The 18,810-nt window shown below is 37.6% G+C and overlaps 1 protein-coding gene across 2 annotated transcripts in view; it reads right to left on the reverse strand.

Annotated features, from left to right (window-relative positions):
- The window catches only part of TTN (titin), a 277,411-nt gene that overhangs the window by 161,053 nt on the left and 97,548 nt on the right, over positions 1-18,810 (reverse strand). For both annotated transcript variants that reach the window (XM_084892040.1, XM_084892042.1), the window contains 27 exons: positions 18,452-18,730; positions 17,445-17,732; positions 17,055-17,333; positions 16,670-16,948; positions 16,302-16,580; positions 15,434-15,721; positions 15,012-15,299; positions 14,237-14,527; positions 11,899-12,186; positions 10,948-11,040; positions 10,545-10,830; positions 9,551-9,734; positions 9,257-9,346; positions 8,895-9,162; positions 8,539-8,799; positions 7,576-7,785; positions 7,286-7,363; positions 7,156-7,182; positions 6,679-6,738; positions 6,288-6,371; positions 4,630-4,704; positions 3,169-3,219; positions 1,940-2,347; positions 1,439-1,501; positions 981-1,058; positions 741-818; positions 77-163 (listed from right to left, as the gene is read on the reverse strand). In XM_084892040.1, coding sequence (XP_084748166.1) covers positions 77-163; positions 741-818; positions 981-1,058; positions 1,439-1,501; positions 1,940-2,347; positions 3,169-3,219; positions 4,630-4,704; positions 6,288-6,371; positions 6,679-6,738; positions 7,156-7,182; positions 7,286-7,363; positions 7,576-7,785; positions 8,539-8,799; positions 8,895-9,162; positions 9,257-9,346; positions 9,551-9,734; positions 10,545-10,830; positions 10,948-11,040; positions 11,899-12,186; positions 14,237-14,527; positions 15,012-15,299; positions 15,434-15,721; positions 16,302-16,580; positions 16,670-16,948; positions 17,055-17,333; positions 17,445-17,732; positions 18,452-18,730 — 5,040 coding nt within the window. The remainder of the gene's footprint in view (positions 1-76; positions 164-740; positions 819-980; positions 1,059-1,438; positions 1,502-1,939; positions 2,348-3,168; positions 3,220-4,629; positions 4,705-6,287; positions 6,372-6,678; positions 6,739-7,155; positions 7,183-7,285; positions 7,364-7,575; positions 7,786-8,538; positions 8,800-8,894; positions 9,163-9,256; positions 9,347-9,550; positions 9,735-10,544; positions 10,831-10,947; positions 11,041-11,898; positions 12,187-14,236; positions 14,528-15,011; positions 15,300-15,433; positions 15,722-16,301; positions 16,581-16,669; positions 16,949-17,054; positions 17,334-17,444; positions 17,733-18,451; positions 18,731-18,810) is intronic.

Genomic DNA, 18,810 nt, shown 5'->3' on the forward strand with positions numbered 1-18,810 from the left:
AAAATTAGATAAGAAGAGGAAAGTCCATCTGAAGCTTTTCTATTGAGCCCCCCCAAATTCAAATTTTTCCTTATACCTGTTACTGTCACCTCCTCCTCTGTGTGAGAAGCAAAGAACATCTTTTCTTCTGAAATAACCGTCTTCTTTGTATGCACCGCTGGTACTTGAAAGAGAATATTTCATGTTAGTGTTTATTTTTCTACAGCAACACAGCAGATCAAATACATAGGTCATATATTATATTTGTGTTTAGACACAGAATGAGTGGGTTAATATGATAGCTTGAAAACAAATTCAGTGTTCACAGAAAACAAATCATGTTTGATCTACAGGGACAAATGACCCATGCAGCCTTTATCAAACATTATTAAATGGGAATCAAATAGACACAACTTCTTCACACGAATGTGGTGTGTTTCCCAATCTGGTAGGGTTTATCCATGTAAATGAGAGGATGGGAAATATTCTATGCATTGCATAGTAAAGTTAGAAGACTATTCCATTCAACACAAAGCCTTCCTTTAAAAAATTACGTCACTATAAAGTAAAACTAGAAACAAAGATCATATTATTATTTTGTTAGATTTATACATATGTGCAACTCAACATAAGATGAATATTATATAAGAATGTCTTATTTTGGTGGTTCCAGATTTGTGAATTGTTTAGTAATATATGTACACATATCATATCCATTTAAAAGGGATTAAAACTTATAGCTGGAAGACAAAGATATATACCTTTCACTTCAACAACTTCTTCCTGCACTGGAGTCCGAGAGGGTTTTTGTGGAACAATCTTCTTGGAAACTTCGGGTACTTAAAAAATATGTACAAATATATTTGTATTGTAAAGAAGAATACTTTGCACACAATTGTAAAATATCTTAATTTAGATGCTACAAATATTAACTAATGTGTATATATCAGCAAACAGGTTATTTGTGCCCAGGAGGCTAGACGTGTTTTAAATGGTAATACCTTTTGTGACTTGGACGGTTTCTTCCTCTATTCTTCGAGAAGTCTTTTCAACTTTTTCAACTACTGGCTTCTTTACAACTGCAAGTATTGTAAAGAAATTGCAGTACTTTTAGACCTTCTGCTAACAGTTTTGCTCTCTCTATATGTATGTATATATGTGCGTAATTTTTTTTTGTAGAAAGAGACAAATTTGGTGCTCTGACTTTAAGTACAAGTTTCTGTACTTCAAGTAGTTTGGTTATATTTTATTTTATATTTACCGTAATAATCTTTTTAACATTTAAATGTTTTTCCTCTAAGTGAATTAGATATTCTTAGAAAAAGATTCATGGATACAATAAAACTTAGAGAAGAAGTTGTGCCTATTGGATTGAACTAGTGATTTGTACACTTTTGCCAAATAAGCCATGATAATGATGGTGATGCTTTGATCTATTTAAATAATTCCAATTACATACCTTTAGGAGGTGGTGCTTTTTTCTTTTCAGGCACTTTTTCTGGAATTTTTCTCTCATGTGATTCTTTAACAAAAACAGAGGGTGAGAAGGGGTGCTTAAATAGGTAAGTTCATGAAATCAGTTAAGAATAACATGTAGCTGTGTATTGTATCTGGGATCTTCCTTGCTAACGTGATTCCTCATGATGTATTTTGAAGCAGGATCACACAGAGGTGCAGCAAGGCAGTGAATATAAAATTTGAACTCCTGCTTCAGAAAATAGCATTTGGAATTTAATCTTACTAATAGGACTAAATGATGAAACTTACAACGTCAAAGCATGAAAGTATAATAACTGAAGAAAACGACTCTTAAAAATGAAGTTTCTAAAGGTTTCTAACCTTAAAAAAATGGAAATAATCATTTTATCTGTACCCATTGCTAATCAGGTTAATAACATTGAAAATATAACGAACTGAGCAAAAATAAAGAAAAGAGAAAGATCACCTGATGAACACATACCTTCATAAACCTCCCTTTGAACTTGGATGACTTCTCTTTCTTTGTAGGTCTTCTCCTCCCACTCTTCCTCCCCTTCGTCATAGCCTTCTTCCTTTACATAGTATTCTTGCCCTTCTCCAAAGTCTTCTTCCCATTCCTCGTGGACCTCCTTTTTAGCTTTTTCCCTGTCCTCTTCGTAGTCTTCCTCTGGTTCTTCATAATAGGGTTCTTCAAACGGCTCTGTGTACGGCTCCACTTCCAGCTCGTCGTAAGGTTCTTCCAAAGGTTCGATGTAAACTTTCTTCTCCTCGTAGATGGCTTGCTTTTTCTCGTACACAGCTTCTTTTGTGGTCTGCACCTCTTTCTGTCTGGTTATGGTTGTTATTTTCACTTCTTCAGCCTTGGAGGATACATCAATGACTTCAGGAGCTAAATTAAATGAATAAGTACATGATGATATTAGAATGTCAAACATATCCACACAATTACTTCACTAAGTGAAAGTCAAGCTTTACTTCAGTGCTATACTGATAATTTGTTTTCTTTGTGTTGATTTCATTTAAATTTTTGTGGACTATGGAATTTTATCATGAGTATCAAGATACATTTTACTCTTAATTTGATGATTTTTCCCAGGGTGAACAAATGGCATTCAGTAAATATTATCAAGTGGACACATCTTCCATTGTTTTATAGGCGCTCCAGTTTGTAAAATACCATCATTTTTTTTTTTTTGGCATTCATAGTTAACATTTCTGCAGCTTACCTCTACTTAAATTCCTAACTTTCAAACACATTTCTAAATTTAAAACTACATTTTTTTACTACCAAATATGACTCTTTAGCCAGTTTGGTCAAGATAATATTTACAATTGTGTAGCCAAATCACTTCATTGCTTTTACGTCACTTTTAAAAATTCTTAAAGGCTAATATTATTTATATGATCCTAAACATTTATGTTAGCTACAATTAAAATGAGCAGAGATGAACCCCTCCCCATTCTAGCCCTCATCCTCTTCCCCCATGGCCACTGCACTGGGGCTGCATAAACGTCTGGCTGGGTTTCCTTTCCTGGGATTAGAGCGATATGAAGTAGCCATCATTTCTAACATTAGTTTTAATGTAGCAGAGGGAACTCCACAACTTTACAATAAGCTGGAAGCCCAAAATGTAAAAATAAGAACACACAGCAGAGATGTTAATCTCAGTAGTAAATAGAAAACAAATGTTTAATAATGTTTTTACTTACCTTTTGCTGGAATTAAGGCGGTAGGAGGTGGGGGCTTCTTAACCTCTGGGACTTTAAAAACACAAAATACATATTTATGTTTAGATCGTGCATTCTTTAATGCTTACTAATCCTGTGCACCCTTGTTAGCCATTTGTACAGTGTAATCTGTAACTACTACTAACATAACAAATGCTTTCATAATATCCAAATGTAGCTCACCAGAAATGCTAGGCAATGCCATATTATATATTTTTTAGAGAGAGAGGGAAAGAGAGAGAGAGAGAATCATTGATTTCTTGTTCCACTTATTTACACATTCATTGGTTGAAGGATGGAACCTACAACCTTGGTGTATCAGGATGGTGCTTTAGTCCAGCAGTCGCCAACCTTTCAGACCTCACAGACCCCCAGTGGCCCATGTACCACCAGTTGGTGACCACTGCACTGGCCAGGGCTTGCAATATGATATTCATGAAAACTATAGGAAATTTGAAGTTGTATTCTAGTTTAGGTTGATTTAAAATAATTTAAATTAGAATTATGCATATAAGCCTAACCAATAGACACAGACACCAGGGGATTGAGAGCATGAGTTGGGGGGGGGGGGTGGAGGAGGGTAATGGGGCGATAATGAGGCAATAAGGACATATATGTCATATCTTAATCAATAAAGAAAAAATAAAAAAATAATTTAAATTAACATGAAACACGAGAATATTCAATATGTCTAATGTTAAACGTTAGTGCATGTTTAATTTTTTCATTGATTAAACTAAAAAGTTCAGGAAATATGCATGCTTTTTAAGCTTTCTTTTATTCCATAATATTTCACAAGTGACCACTCAGAAAAAAAGTCTCAGTGAGTGGCCCTGTGCTCCTGGATTCTCTTTCTCTTACGAGGTTGGTGTACTCTAATTTTGGTCAATACATTTACCCAAAGGGGCAAATAAATTTCCCTATTTAAAGTTAGTTGTCATTTTTTCCTAAACACATTCCAGGATATAATAAAAATTCATGTAATTGAATTGAATTTTTAAAAAAGGGTTTTGTGTATTTTTATCTGCTCATATTGACATTTATACTTCGATGAACCAGAAAGGATGCTAAGTTGGGCTGGAGCAGCCAGCTGAAATTTCCATCAGCCCTTGACCTTTCACTGTGTGACTTGATCAAGACCAGCTGTTGGATAGAGGGTCCTGCCTTCTTCATATCACCATCTAGGGATAACAAGAATCTCTAGGGTTGCCATTGGGTGTCAAGGGCAGACTCAGGCACAGGAGGACAGGAGGGAAAAAAGAAAGTTGAGAAAGAGAAAGTGAGGACTGACTCTAAGAAGAGGGTGAGAGTAAGTGAAGGAAGAGTTACCATTTCCTTAATTCAAACTCTTCTTACCTGCCTCTACCCTCCTCTATTTGGGATTCAAAATTGGTAACCAAGAGAAAAGCATGTAACCTGCTTTGACTAAATTAATTATAATACCTTTTGGCGGTGGTGCCTCTTCTTTGGGCTTTGTGACAACTTTTTTGGTATCTTTCTTCACAGCTTTTTTAGTCACTACAAAATAAGATGTCAGATGTAAAATAACCAAAATGTTTTCAGGAAACTAGGAAGTATTAAGATATTTTTTTCATATGTTTTGATGGTAAAAAGAGACAGCACATTATTGCAAGATACCTGGTTAATAGTGATCTTGGACTAGAATGCAGAAACTTTTTTTTAGAGGGAGTTAGAATATGTAGGGTGATCTTACATCTTCATTGATTTTATGCCTGTTTTATGTTAAAGTTCTCAAAACATTCAAAATGAACCTAAGTGATATCATAAATAGAAAAGGTGCATATTTTCATCTTATTTCACTCATGTAAGAACACTTTAAATTGTCAGGAGAGAGAATAACATGTGAATCAGCAAAATTAAAGCCCTACTTATGCTATATTGTGGATGTTTTCTCTTGTTGCTGATGTTATAGTTTGATCATGCCTCGAATCCATAACTTGATTATAGCTCCCAGTATTCATGAATAAATAACACTGTTTTTAATCTTTTAAATATGATTTAATTTCTCAAGTTTCCCTGTGGGCAGTTGAACGTGGCCATGTTGACAATAATACTCAAAGATTTAATCATTTATTAAAATGAATTATTATTCCTGACAATAAATATAAATGGAAATGTAATTTATGATTTTTGACTTTTGTTCCTCTCTGCTTTCAGAAGTGGATGAAACATATTTGACTATGTTCATATAAATGATAAAAAATGATTTTATTTGCTATTGAGATTGTATTAGTCACAAAACTAGAAGTCTGTGTGTGTGTTTTTAAAATGAATTTCTCCTGAGCCAGGCTGAAAAACAGCTCAACCTTTTAACACCAATTCGAGTGGGTTGTGTCGGACTAGCATGTCAAACCCAGGAACCTGCTATAGTAGTGGTGGCTTAGCTGTGAAAAAATATGACTTGAACATGTAGAATCTTTTTCTGGTGATGCTGAAAAAATTCTGAAAGCAATTCTGAACTCCCCCAAACTCTAGAAAATCTCACACAGTCTCCTGAATAATTTAGTTCAGCAATTTTTGTGGCATAACTAATACTATTGAAAAATGTGAGAGGAGCAACTCCCTAGCACACGCAAGAGCTCCTTATTGGTGAGCTCACTCCTTAGCTTTCAAAAACAAAACGTCAAGTGTAGTAAAGATAGCTTAAATCATATATTTTAAACAAAATAGTAAAGTTTAGAGTATTTATTATTGTAATTGAGAAAAACAACACAAGCTGTAATTTTTAATTTGACTATAAAATGAATTTATTTCCATAAGCTTCACTAGAAATCAACTGTACTATTTTATTATGTAGTAGAAATATATGAAACGTGAAATAAGTTTGGCATTAATGTTTAAGTAATTCAATTAAAATAAAATATTTTAATATTAAGCATTGTTTTTGGTTTGTCTGGCCATTTTCAGCCTGTAGGTCCATGTCTTTATGCCTTTGGTTAGTTAATATACGTAATTTACATTTTGAAAGGCAATTCCACCATTGACCACTAGAGGGAGAATGTGTTGCATTAAACAACATTTTCTAGGTCTGCAATAGTTAAATTCTATTTTTTGACATTTAGGTAAAGAACACATATTACCTTCAATATGTTTTCCTGGTGGTTTCTTTTCTTCAGATGATGGTAGCAATACAGGGATAGGAGGAACAGCTGTAGGAGGGATTTCTGGGGGGAAAAATGCCATCATCAGTTAGTTATGTGGTTTGGTTTCTCATTATGTGAAGCATAACAAAAAGTCTCATGAATTTCTTTCAGTTCTTCAAAGGTATTATAGTCCTATTCATCTACCAGATGAAATAAAAATAGCACATATTTATAACTGTCACTACTCGTGTGCTCTGCTTTTTCATTACACAGTGAAGAACACAACATGAAAGTGTGTTCTGGCTCTCTGCTATGGTCTGGCATTGGTAATTTCCAAGCGCGAGAATATTGTCGTTCCAAACCCAGGCATTTTGGTCCCAAATCTCACCTTCTGGCGGCACTGCTCTGATAGGCATGGTAGGAATTGGAACTCTGGAGTCAGGAATATCTGAAAAGGGACATTTAATGATCAGCATAGAGTGACTGAAAACACAGGTGTTTATCAGACAACTCAGACGTGTTTGATTGTTAGGCATTTCCAACAGAGAACCTAACATATAGACATGAACCATACAGGCACACTTTATGTGCAGCCAGGCAGGCAAGTTTATTCCCCGTGAAAGTTTTTGTTCTGTGGCCATACCAGTTGGCATGATCCTAGGTAAGGGACATCAATTCAAATTCCCCACACTCTAAAAGCCTAATGATGTTATTATTTATGAAAAGCATTATGTATTAATGTTGAAAATATTTCACCAAAAAAGGACAACATTATTAGGGATTTTTTTGTTTGTTTGTTTGGCTTCTTCATTTACAAAATTATACTGACTGGGTTGTAAGCAAGGACTGATTTTCTTAAACTCACCAGGAGGCTTCATCTCAAGTTTGATTTCTGCAAAAGACAAAAACCCCAAACATGTTTATATTTAGAACTGTCTCGACAGGCTACTGTGTTTCGAAGACTGCAGAGTGGTTTTAATGCGGTGCTTTCTCACCTTTGGTGGTTAAGTACAGCTCTGCGGTGCTTCTGGCTTCTCCTCTTGGCTCCAGCCGGGCAATGACCGAATAGACACCTAAGGAGAAGAACCATCGAACTTTCGTTTTCTGCTATATGAGTCAATAACACGTCTTTCTTTTAGACATAGTTTGTGTTATTTTTACTTCTCTTTCCTCAAAAAGCTATTCTATATAGAATTATAGAGAGGAAGTGTCAATTAGGGTAGAACTACCCAAAACAGACAAGCTTTACATTATATATTCACAGGGACACTGCCAATTAAAGTACCTTCGTCATCTGGGGTCACGTTGTGGATGGTCATGTAGTGGCAGCGACCGTCATTCCTGAAGTTGTATTTCTGGCTCTCGATCAGTTCTGTGGGTCCTTTGTACCAGGTTACGATGGCATCATCGAAGGACACCTCACACTCGAAGGTGGCGGACTGATGCTCGCTCACCACGATGTTCTGGATGCGCTTTGTAAACTGAATTGGTTCAGCTGTTCAAATACAGAGAGTCACAGTTAGATTGTACAGGAAGACATTTCTCTCACTGTGCTTTCCCCTCAGGTATTTAAAGTCTCCATCTTTTAATCCAAACGGAAAATAGCAGAAAAATGTTGAAAATATACAACAAGGAGAGAATGCACTTCTTTCCACCAGAAGCCAAAAAACAAAGCAATATGATGCCAATACTTAAATGTATTTCTATAGAATCAATGTAAAAAAAAAAGTATAATGTAGTTCCTGCAAGTCCTTAAAATATCTGTTCATTCTATCTATGAAATTTCATACAGATGGAGTCAAATGAATTCTTACAAACCAAATATCAACTCCTAGCCAAGATCTTTTAGTTATACAGCCATGATATCAGGTTCTTTCTGAGATTTTTTTTGGGGGGGGGCATCAGAATCATAGATGTGAGAATTACGAATTTAAAAGAATTGTAAAGATTCCTTGAATTTAACAGAATTATGTAATTTAACAGAAATAACCATTAGAAAGTTACACCTTCATTTAGATGGAAATTTGCTTTGAGTCAAAAAAAGCTATGCAAAGGAATTGCTACCATAGATGAACCTCTCCCTTTTGATTTTGTATGTCCTTTGAGATGTGAGTGAATGCTGTGAGTGTGTGTGCTGGGCCTGAGCACACACTAGCATCTGGGATACGCCTGATGGTGAGGCTATAAGGTCCTGCACACCTTGGGCCACTGGCCGAGGCTGTACCAGCTGCAGCCACAGTCCACCCACCTTCAATCCGGAGCTCTGCTGAAGTCTCCAGGTCTCCGTGTTTGCAGGTGTACTGGCCCTGGTCTTCCGCCCGCACATCCGCAATGGTCAGTTTGTGGACTTTGTGCTCCACTTCTGTCTTATGCCGACCTTGGGGCTTCAGGATTCTGCCGTTTCTGAACCATTCGGATTTTACATTTGGCACAGAGAACTGGCATGTCATGGTGCAAGTCTGGCCTTCCTTCAAAGTGACGTCCTGCAGGTGCCGCTCCCACGCAGGCTCTGTGGGTATGACACAGCACACACTGCGTTAGTATCACAGGCAGATACGTTCAACAGGCAGCCTCTCGGGCTGTTGGTTTTAACTCTTTACTTACCAATTACTGTCAGTTTAGCACTAGCAATGTGTGGGCCACACACCAGTCTATAATTTCCCTGATCTTTAAGTTGACAGTTTTTGACTCGAAGTGTATGTCGATCACCATCGATGCTTATTTCAAATTTATCGCTGGGCTCCAGTTTGACAGTCCCTTTGTACCATGAAAGCTTGATTTCTGGATAATTAATCTTAATGTCGATTTCAAACACAGCATCGTTATCTTTCAAAACTGTCTGATTTTCAATATCCTTGATCAGAGTGACAGGCTAGGAGAATAAAGAATTAAAATGCATTATCATCCTTCCCTTATAATTCCTGATAATAATATGTTCACTTCATGATCGGCATCCTTAATTTTACCTCTGTCTGTGACAGCCTTTGCTGAATAAATGATACAAGTTCTTCAAATTCTTTTTCTTCTTTCTCTGACTTCTCTATTTCCTCAATTTCCTGAGAAGAAAAAAGAAAGGAATATGTATTACCTATGAAGTAAAAATCTGAAATAGAGGATTATATTTAGCTTCCATTTTTGATGCTTCTTAGGTACTATTCAACCCTCTTATACAAATAAAGGATCCTGGAATTCCAAAGGGCATATGTTAGAGTTTTCAAATGTGAATTTGTAAAGATGATGCTATCTGCACAAGATCGTACCAATCTATGTGTCTCCTCTTCTTGACTTTGCTTGAGCAGTTCAAATGCTTGAAGAAGACCGCGGAAGTCAGTGATGCCGTACATGCGGGCATATTTTTCATATTCTTTAGGATCAACATTTTTGAGAAGTTCCATGATATCAATTTCTTCTTCTTCCCCAGAGCCCCGCTTCAAGGTGGGAGCCCTAAGTAAAATAAGAAATATACATAAACCATCTGTCTTCTACATATTTTGAATGGTCTACCATCATTTCGAAATTATAAATGCCATTACAAGATTTTTTTTTTCTCACAAAGGAATAATTCTGTGTCCTTTATTTTAGAAATATTGATATCATGCTAACTGTGAAATAATAAAAAAATGTGAGTGTGAAGATGGAGTGGATTAAGATTGGACCATTGTTATAAAACACACAAAGTTGATCAAAAAGTTTTTAAAAATAAAATAAATAGTAAAAACATTTTTGTAAACTTTAGAGCCTAATGAAAGAATTACAAGGAAAAATAATAACAGCAATAGGAAGCATTAATAAGGGATAAATATATCTCATGGAAAAGATGTATGGAAATTAAATGTTGATTAATTTAATAATTCAAGGATTATGTTGAAACTTAAATTGTGTTGAAATTATTGGTAATTATCAACAATGTTTAAAATAGTTGATCTAGAAAATAATTCAGAGCATGAGATATCTTACATAGAAACAAAAATTCCGTACCTAGTCACATAAACACGTTTCTATATAGGTCATTTCCTTTGTTTAAAATTTTATAATAAAAATTTACCTCTTTCTCAAACTTTCTATGATTATGCAGAAATAAATTTTAATGAACCACTGACTTCCGCCCAGCTATTGTGCATTTCCCTATCTTTTTCTGTTAAAATGTCTGTGTGCTTGCGTTCTTTCACAGTCTGCATCTTGGAGGGGATAGCCCAGGCCTCGGGAGAGACCTCTTTTGTGAGTGGAAATTCTATCTTTTAAAATTAAACGTACTTTTTCAGCATTGCTCTGAGATCTCCTTCAATCTTCTCTTGTTTCTTCCTTTCGTCCACCTGCAGGTTAACATTGCTTTCAATTTCGCCGTGTTTGTTAAACGCGACGCATCGGTACAAGCCGGAATCGGTTTTTGTGGTGTCTCTGATCTCCAGCTTGGCTTCATCGCCTTTCTGCAGGATGGAAACGCGACCTCCCGGGTTCAGCTGTCTCCATTTCCCTTTTGTCCATTTCACGTTGGGGATCGGATCACCGCCAACTTTTGCAATGAATGTTGCGGTAGTTTCTAAGGAGTAATGAAGACAAATAAAATACTTAATTTTCCAAAATCAGTTCTTCCAAAGTTCAATCAGAAGTAAAACTTACAGGGTAAGTGAAGATGTATTTTTCAGGAAGTACTTACTTTCCACCACTCTGATGCTCTGAGGTTCTGATACGAAGAAGAGTTTCCCGTCTACCGCTGCTTTCTTAGCTGCTGGGACGGCGGTTGGTTTGTCTAAAAACACATTTACATGTTTTGTTACCACAATTACCTTAAGATTGTAAGAATAATTGTCTTTGTAAAATAAGTTTTAGGAGTTTGGCAGAGTCAAAAACTTCATTCATTCCAGGGCTCATTATATATGAGCGGATTACAGAAGATAAAGCAATTTCCTATACATTTATAGCTAGTTGTAGCTGTTACATACAGGCTGAACTACAATCATATTAGTAGTATCAAATCTTATATTCCTAGACTTGGCTTTATTATACAGATTTCTGTCATGGCTACAACACCAGGATACCTTATGTCACATTATTATCATTTTGTAACTTTACTTAATTTTACTCTCCTATACAGTGAAAAGAGTTTCAAGAAATATGATGTAGAACTTGGGGTAATTTCAGACAGATTTTAATTGAAATTATCTGGTTCACAAAATTCATGCACAGGGGCAGGGTGTCCCTCAGCCCAGCCTGCACCCTCTCCAATCTGGGACATCTCTCTCACAATCTGGGACTGCTGGCTCCTAACCACTCGTCTGCCTGCCAGCATGATCACCCCTAACTGCCCTCTCCTGCTGACCTGATCACTCCTAATCACCTCTGTCTCGTCCCCTGTCACTGTGGCTTTGTCCGGAAGGACATTCAGAAGATGTCTGGTCTAATTAGCATATTACCCTTTTATTAGTATAGATTTCCATTAAATTATCTATACTTTAATTACTATAATAAGGGAGAAATTACTATATTGCAAATGAGCAATAACTGATGTTTCTAAAAATCTAATTATTTTCTTATTTAAATTGAAAAAAGCAAATAAATGTAAGTAGCTGTTAGTTTAATCTGAATAATACTTTTGAGGCATCTGTACCTTTAATGGTCACTTTTGATTTGGAAGTGTCACTTCCGGCCGCATTTGAAGCTTTACATACATAATCTCCCGCATCTGCTTTGGCCACATCCTTGAGTTCCAGCACAGCAGTCCCACTAGCAAAGCTGAAGCTGCATCTGTCTGAAGACTTGATTTCCTTGCCAGCCTTCAGCCACTGGATCCGGATTGGCTCCGAACCCTGGACGTGGCAGCTGAGCTGTACGAATTCTCCTTCATTCACTGTTACTGGACTAAGGTGCTGATCAAACACAGGTGGCTTCTTAGGCTCTGGAATTAAAACGGCATTTTAAACATAAAATAAAAAGGACCACAAAAGGAACATAAAGGCAAGTAAGTATTAAATTTCAGACAAGAAATAAGTTCTGCCTCTGACAGGTAAGACTGGTTGCTGTGGTAAGAACTGAATCACCTTCCTGATTGATTTCTCTTTTAAGTCAATCATTACATTTGTTGAATTAAAAAAAATAAAGGTTTAAAAACAAGCAACGAACAGATACCATACAGGCTATAAATCACTCAAGCACCTGTGACCCGATTAAGCCCTGCAAATATTGCATTGGTGGTTATCATAACTGCTGTACACAGGATTGATTCTCTCCAACCTGGGTACAACTGCATTTTCACTAAACTCTAAAATCTAAAGGCTTATTGAGGAATTATTTTAATCTAGATCAGTAATTATTTTATTTTATTTATATTTTGTTAATCCTCATTTGAGGATATTTTTCCACTGATTTTTTTTTAGAGGGAGTGGAAGGCAGGGGACAGACAGAGAGAGAAACATTGACATGAGAGACACACATCAATTGGTTGTCTCCCGCATGTGCCCCAACGGGGCTAGGGATAGAGCCTGCAACAGAGGTATAAGCCCTTGACAAGAATCAAACCCGGGACCCTTCATTCCATAGGCCAACACTCTATCCACTGAGCCAAACCAGGTAAGGCTAGTAATTCTTGCTACCCTCTGGGAAAGAAAGCCAAAATTCGAGTAATCCATGAACCCCATATTTTAATATGTGATTTTATTTGATGTTCATCTTAGCTATTAAATACAGAAAATCTAATCTTTGCCCAAAGGATTTAGGAGTTGAAGCAAATGAAAACCAATGAAGAAAATATGTAACATGATACAAAGTCCATGTAGAACTTTGTGTTATATAATGATATTATTCAGTGGTTCTGAGACCTACATATATGAATAAGGCAAAATTCACAACTGCAAAGATTAAAACTTCTGGTATCTACTCTTTTTTAAAAAAAAAAAAAAACTATATAGATAAATACGTTCAGAATTCTATATAAAGTCTTATCTACTTAAAGGCAGAAGCATCAGGAATGTAAATCATGAATATAAGCCACTGTCAATTACGTATTTTTCATTTTATTAATGATGTTTTAAAACTAAACAAACTTAAATCCTATTAAATGAGTGATAAAATTTGAATTTTAAGACAACTCAAAACATATAACAAACAACTCAATTATATTAACCTACTAGTGATATCAACCTATTATCTATGCACCATTACATGGCCAATTACATCACCAGAGTCAGTAGCCAATTCCAGGCTGCTTTTAGGAGGTTAATTTGTAGAATGATTTTGATGAATCTGCACCATAATCATCTGGGTGAACTCATTATGGGCAGAGGATCAGATCGAGATAATCCTCTTAAGCAACATAGTCTATCTTTGCCTCAAGCTATGACTATGTAATTAAATATGTCTTCCAGAATGAGATGCAGTAATATCATTCCACTCATCTATTTTTTCTTTGTAAGCAAATTTACTCTTTTATCTGGGATTAATGTTCATTTACAGGCTAAAAGCTTTGGGCAATATATGTCAAACAATAATCCTTTAGAAGTATGTTTAGAAAAGAGAATGCTCCGGAATGTGATATAACTTATAATAAGAAAAGCTAATGCAGCATTCAGTGATAAAAATATAAGAACATATCAAAACAAATGTGCTTCATAAAAATGTATATGTCATGTATGCATGAATTTCAAAGTAGACTTAGACTTCCTACTGCATGAGAGAACTTTAGGATGGGATTTACTAGGTAAGATTTTTAGTCCAGCTGCTATATGACCTCTTCTTAGGTCAGCCATGCAATTAAGTTACAAACAATATGCATTTTAAGTAAACATCTGGAATTTTGGTAAGTCAATTAAATAACACATATTTATTTTCATTATAACTGACTTGGTCGGCAGAGTGGAAGAAGAAAAGCACATGTTAGAGGCAACGCATACGACTGCCTCTCAGGCGGTGAAGAAAAGCACACCAGTCTGGGGGTCATGCTGATAACTAACCTTTGATGACAACGGAAGACGTACACAGAGCAGAGCCCGCATCATTCGATACTTTGCACGTGTACAAGCCAGCATCGCCCATGCCCGCCTTCTTGACTTGCAGCAGCAACATGTTGTTCTTGAATGTGATTTCACAGTTAGAAGTTGGATGTATCTCTACATTATTCTTGTACCAAGCCGCAGTGATTGGCTGGGAACCAGCCACCCGGCCCTCCAGTTTGAAAGAATTCCCTTCTGTTTCTTCCACGGTTTCCGAGAGCTTTTTAGTGAAACTTGGCGGGGTTAGCCGCTCTGTAAGAAATTGGAAGTACATATGAAGTGGATTCCCAAAGTAGTTATTACCATGAGGGTTTTTTTTTTTTTTTTAGTTTTTTTTTTAAGAAGTCATCTTTTTTCATTAAAATTCAATGCTGACCCACTAAATAGACCATATCAGTGTGTGTTCCTAACATCTTAGCCTCCTCCCAAAGCTTATTCTAAATTGTTAGCTGATTTAAGGGATAGAAAATGAGGATACAGAATGGCCATTAACAGAACCAGATAGATGTAAAAAATATAAAAGAAAGATTGGTTTTAGGATTATGCAGAACATGTACGATTTTAGAGAAATACAGATTTAAAGAGATCATTTGTTCTCTAAAGAAACCTACATCCTTTTAACCATTTTTATGCCATTTGTTTAAAAATGTGTGCTTAATTACATTTGTCCTAAAAACTGCACTCTTAGAATGTAAAACGATGGTGTCTTGTTGGACACATGCCAAAGAAACCGTACCTTTGATGGTAAGCTGAGCTGTGCAAGAGTCCTTCCCCACCTCATTCACAGCATGGCAGGTGTACTGTCCAGAATCTCCCTTGTCTACTTTCAGGATTGTCAGGTGGGCAGTGTTTTCCAGGTAACTAATCTGGTAGTTGCCACCACTGCGTATCTCGCGGTTGTCCTTGGCCCAGCTGACCTTGATCGGTTGTGTCCCAGTGACGTGGCACTCAAAGTCCGCACTGTCTCCCACCACCGCGTCCACGGGGGCGATGTGGATGTCAAAGAAGGGCGGGTTCTTCCCCTCTGCGAGGAGAGCAGAAAGACAAGGGGTCAGGCTCCCTGTCCAGGCCATCCCACTTTACAGAAACCATGATGTTTTCTCCTACTTGAGAAACTTTACATGACAGAACTAGGAAGAAGTTTAAGAATCCACAAACCTGTGAGGATGAGCCTGGCGCTGGAAGAGGCAGACCCTATCGGATTTGTCGCTGTGCAGGAATACTGGCCTGCCAGGCTCCGGTCTGTTTTAAAAATATTGAGGGTGGCTACCTTATCTAAAAAGGATGTTTGAACATTTGGGCCATCTTTCAATGGCTTGCCATCCTTAAACCAAGACACCGAGAGAGGCTCTGATCCAGTTACGGCGCATTCAAAAACAACCGGCAGCCCCACTGTTTCTTGGACGTCTCTCAATTGTCGAGAAAACGACGGTGGAAGTTTTTGCTCTGTAAGAACAGAATTGAAGTATTAAACACTTCTGGACATTTTAAATTTACTGAATATTCTCACAACTATTGTTAGATTGATAATGCCATTTCTCCATTTCTACAAATGCATCAGGAGGTGTTAACGTTTCTAGAATAACTCGGACCCAAAGGAAAACATGCAAACTTTGGGAGCAAAAGTGTGTCACTCTTGAGGCCAGCCTAATGCACAGTAGGTAGAAAGCCAATAAAGAACTTGACCGGCTTATATACATCTCCAGGTTTGCAGCAAGTCCTTCTACTTTTCAAGACTGCCTCCTAGCATTTTGAATGACACACTCAGAGGGTGGGATTTTAAAAATATGGTCCCTCGTGTTTCTTAAAGATTTAATGATAGAGCCAAAGGACTACATGATCCTTCCCACTGAAGACTTAGTCATCTTATCTGTCTCTGGGACGGCCATTAATTATAGGTGGAATTACATAAGCAGAAAATGTTGCATTTGGAAAGAATTTCCTAAAAAGAATGCTCTCATGAGATCCTTTAAAATCTAGTTCAAAAGAAATACAAATTTGTTCACTTCTGGAACATTTCGGTCACCTTGAACAGTGAGGAAAGTTGATGAAGAGACTTCTCCCACAGTGTTTTCAGCTCTGCAGATATATTCTCCGCTGTCCTGACTGCCAACCTGGTTGAAAACCAGGGTAGCCACATTGTTCCTGAAGTGCATCTTGCAGGTGGCAGTGGGTCTCAGCTTCGTATCGCCTTTGTACCAGGACACGGCAATTTCAGGGGTTCCAGCAAGTTGGCATTGTAATGAGGCAGAATCTCCAACAGTCACCTTCACAGGCTCTAACTGCTTGACAAAATATGGTGGTTCTGCAGGTAAGAGAGATATGAGTCATGAAGGAGACAGGCCAGCATGCCTATTTATATATAAAGATAGGAATGTACCAGTCATAACGAACCTAGGATCTGTATTTGTGCTGAACAGGAGTCTTTCCCCGACGCATTTTCAATGTAGCAGTTGTATTGCCCGGAGTCCTCCACTGCGGTACTTGGGATTTCCAGGATTGAGGATTTTTCCGTTGTGGTTATAGTGCACCTCTGAGAAGGAGCTATATTTATGCCATTTTTCTTCCATGTAACCGAAATGGGTGGAGTTCCAGTGTACGTGCCTTCCAGGATCAGGGCTTTTCCTTTCTCTAGGCTGTAATCATTGAGCCTCTTCACAAATTTAGCTGGGGCTATACACAAATTGGAAATGGGAAATCAAACACACATACACACAGAGGTACACTCGTCTATTAAGTCACGTATGTTAACCATGAAGTTGTGGGACATCAAACAAACCTTTGACGTGGAGACGTGTTGTGCAAGAAGCTTTGCCAGCTTCATTGGTGACGATGCAGGTGTACTCTCCACTTTGCGAGGTGTCCACATCAAACAGCTCCAGTTCAGCCAGGGACTCTTCCAAAGACACGTTGCACCTGTCCCCTGGCACTAGTTCGCTGCTGCCCTTGAACCAGCTGACACTGAAAGGCGGCGTTCCCTTTATGATGCTCGTGAAAGTGACATTGGCTCCAGTCAAAACGTCCATGGCATCAGGTTTCTGAACAAAAGATGGTGGTTCTAAACAAAAAAGAGTGCACAGCAGAAAAATTTAATATTTTTGATTTGTGGTGGCCAAAGCCTTTATAAATTATGAAAGTCAGTTCTATTTTTACTGTATTCTTAACAGACCTCTCACAGTCAAAGGAGCACTACATTCATCAGAACCAGCCACGTTCGTAGCTACACAGGTGTAGTCACCAGCATCTGATTCTTCCAGCATGTTCACAGTTAAAGCGCACGTGTTATCTGTCAGGGTGGTCTGGTATTTCCTTCCACTGCTGATCTCATTTCCCTCATGAAACCAAGAGACAGAGATTGGAGGAGATCCATAGACTTTGCACTCCATTACAACTGAAGAACCAGATAGACCATTTGTTTCTTTCAATTTTCTTGTGAATGAAGGAGGAATAGTTCGGTCTAAATGTGATAAAAAGTCAGACAAACAAGGGACATCAGTTATAAAATGATTTGAAAAGAGATTTACTGTCTTTTTGATTGGCTACACCTAGATCCCTTTGGCTCTTTTGCAAGGGTATCAAAAAATTCACTATAGGGTCACATGTTTGCACTCCTTGAGGATCAATGGGCAGGATGTGCTAGTTGACTTATTAGGTTAGGGGTGTCGAACTCAATCAGAGAAGGGGCCAAAATCTAAAATCCAGCCTAAATCGCGGGCCGAATGGTTTACTGAACAGTCATAAACTGACAATGTCATAAACTGACAGCGGAGTGCAGTGATGACAGCGCAGTGCGGGCCACATTGCAAGGCCTGGCGGGCTGGATTTGGCCCGCGGGCCTTGTGTTTGACACATGTGTATTAGGTTATTGATTCTCTTTGCTGTGACTCATTATATGGTGAATTATTCAAGTGTAAGTGATAGAAGAAGACCACTTTATCTCTTTTTGGGGATTCAGTTTTACTCCTATAATTCCAAATTGTGAAATTCCTCAATGAGAAAGGGATATAACTTTTGGACTTGATCTTCTTCTAACTCTAGGTATGTCACCTCTGATTTCACTGATTCAGAGGATGTCAGACTCATGTAATGTTGTAGAAGATGGATCTTCCCCTACATATATATGTGAATCAGGAGCTACATTACAATAATACTGCAACAAAAGCCTAACCAACCAACCTGACACTTGAACCGAGGCTGTGCAGCTGTCTTTGCCAACAGGGTTTTGCACCTCAAAGCTGTATACTCCACTGTCACGGGGGGTTACGTTGATAATCTTAAGACCAGATACTTTGTTGAAGAAGCTTATTTTGTATTTGCTGTCACTCGTCAGTTCTTTTCCATCCTTAAACCACTTCGTCGTGAGTTCAGGTGTGCCAGTGACTGTGCATTCCAATGTGCAGGTGTCTCCGGTGGTAACTTTTATGGATTCTGGCTTTTCCACAATGGCCGCAGGTTCTAAAACAAGATAAAATTGCATCCAAATGTTAAAATCAAATGGAAAAACGAAAGAAAATGTGGACACTGCTAAGTGTATG

The sequence above is a fragment of the Pipistrellus hanaki genome (assembly GCF_964339955.1).
Source record: "Pipistrellus hanaki genome assembly, chromosome: 8".
NCBI lineage: Eukaryota > Metazoa > Chordata > Mammalia > Chiroptera > Vespertilionidae > Pipistrellus > Pipistrellus hanaki.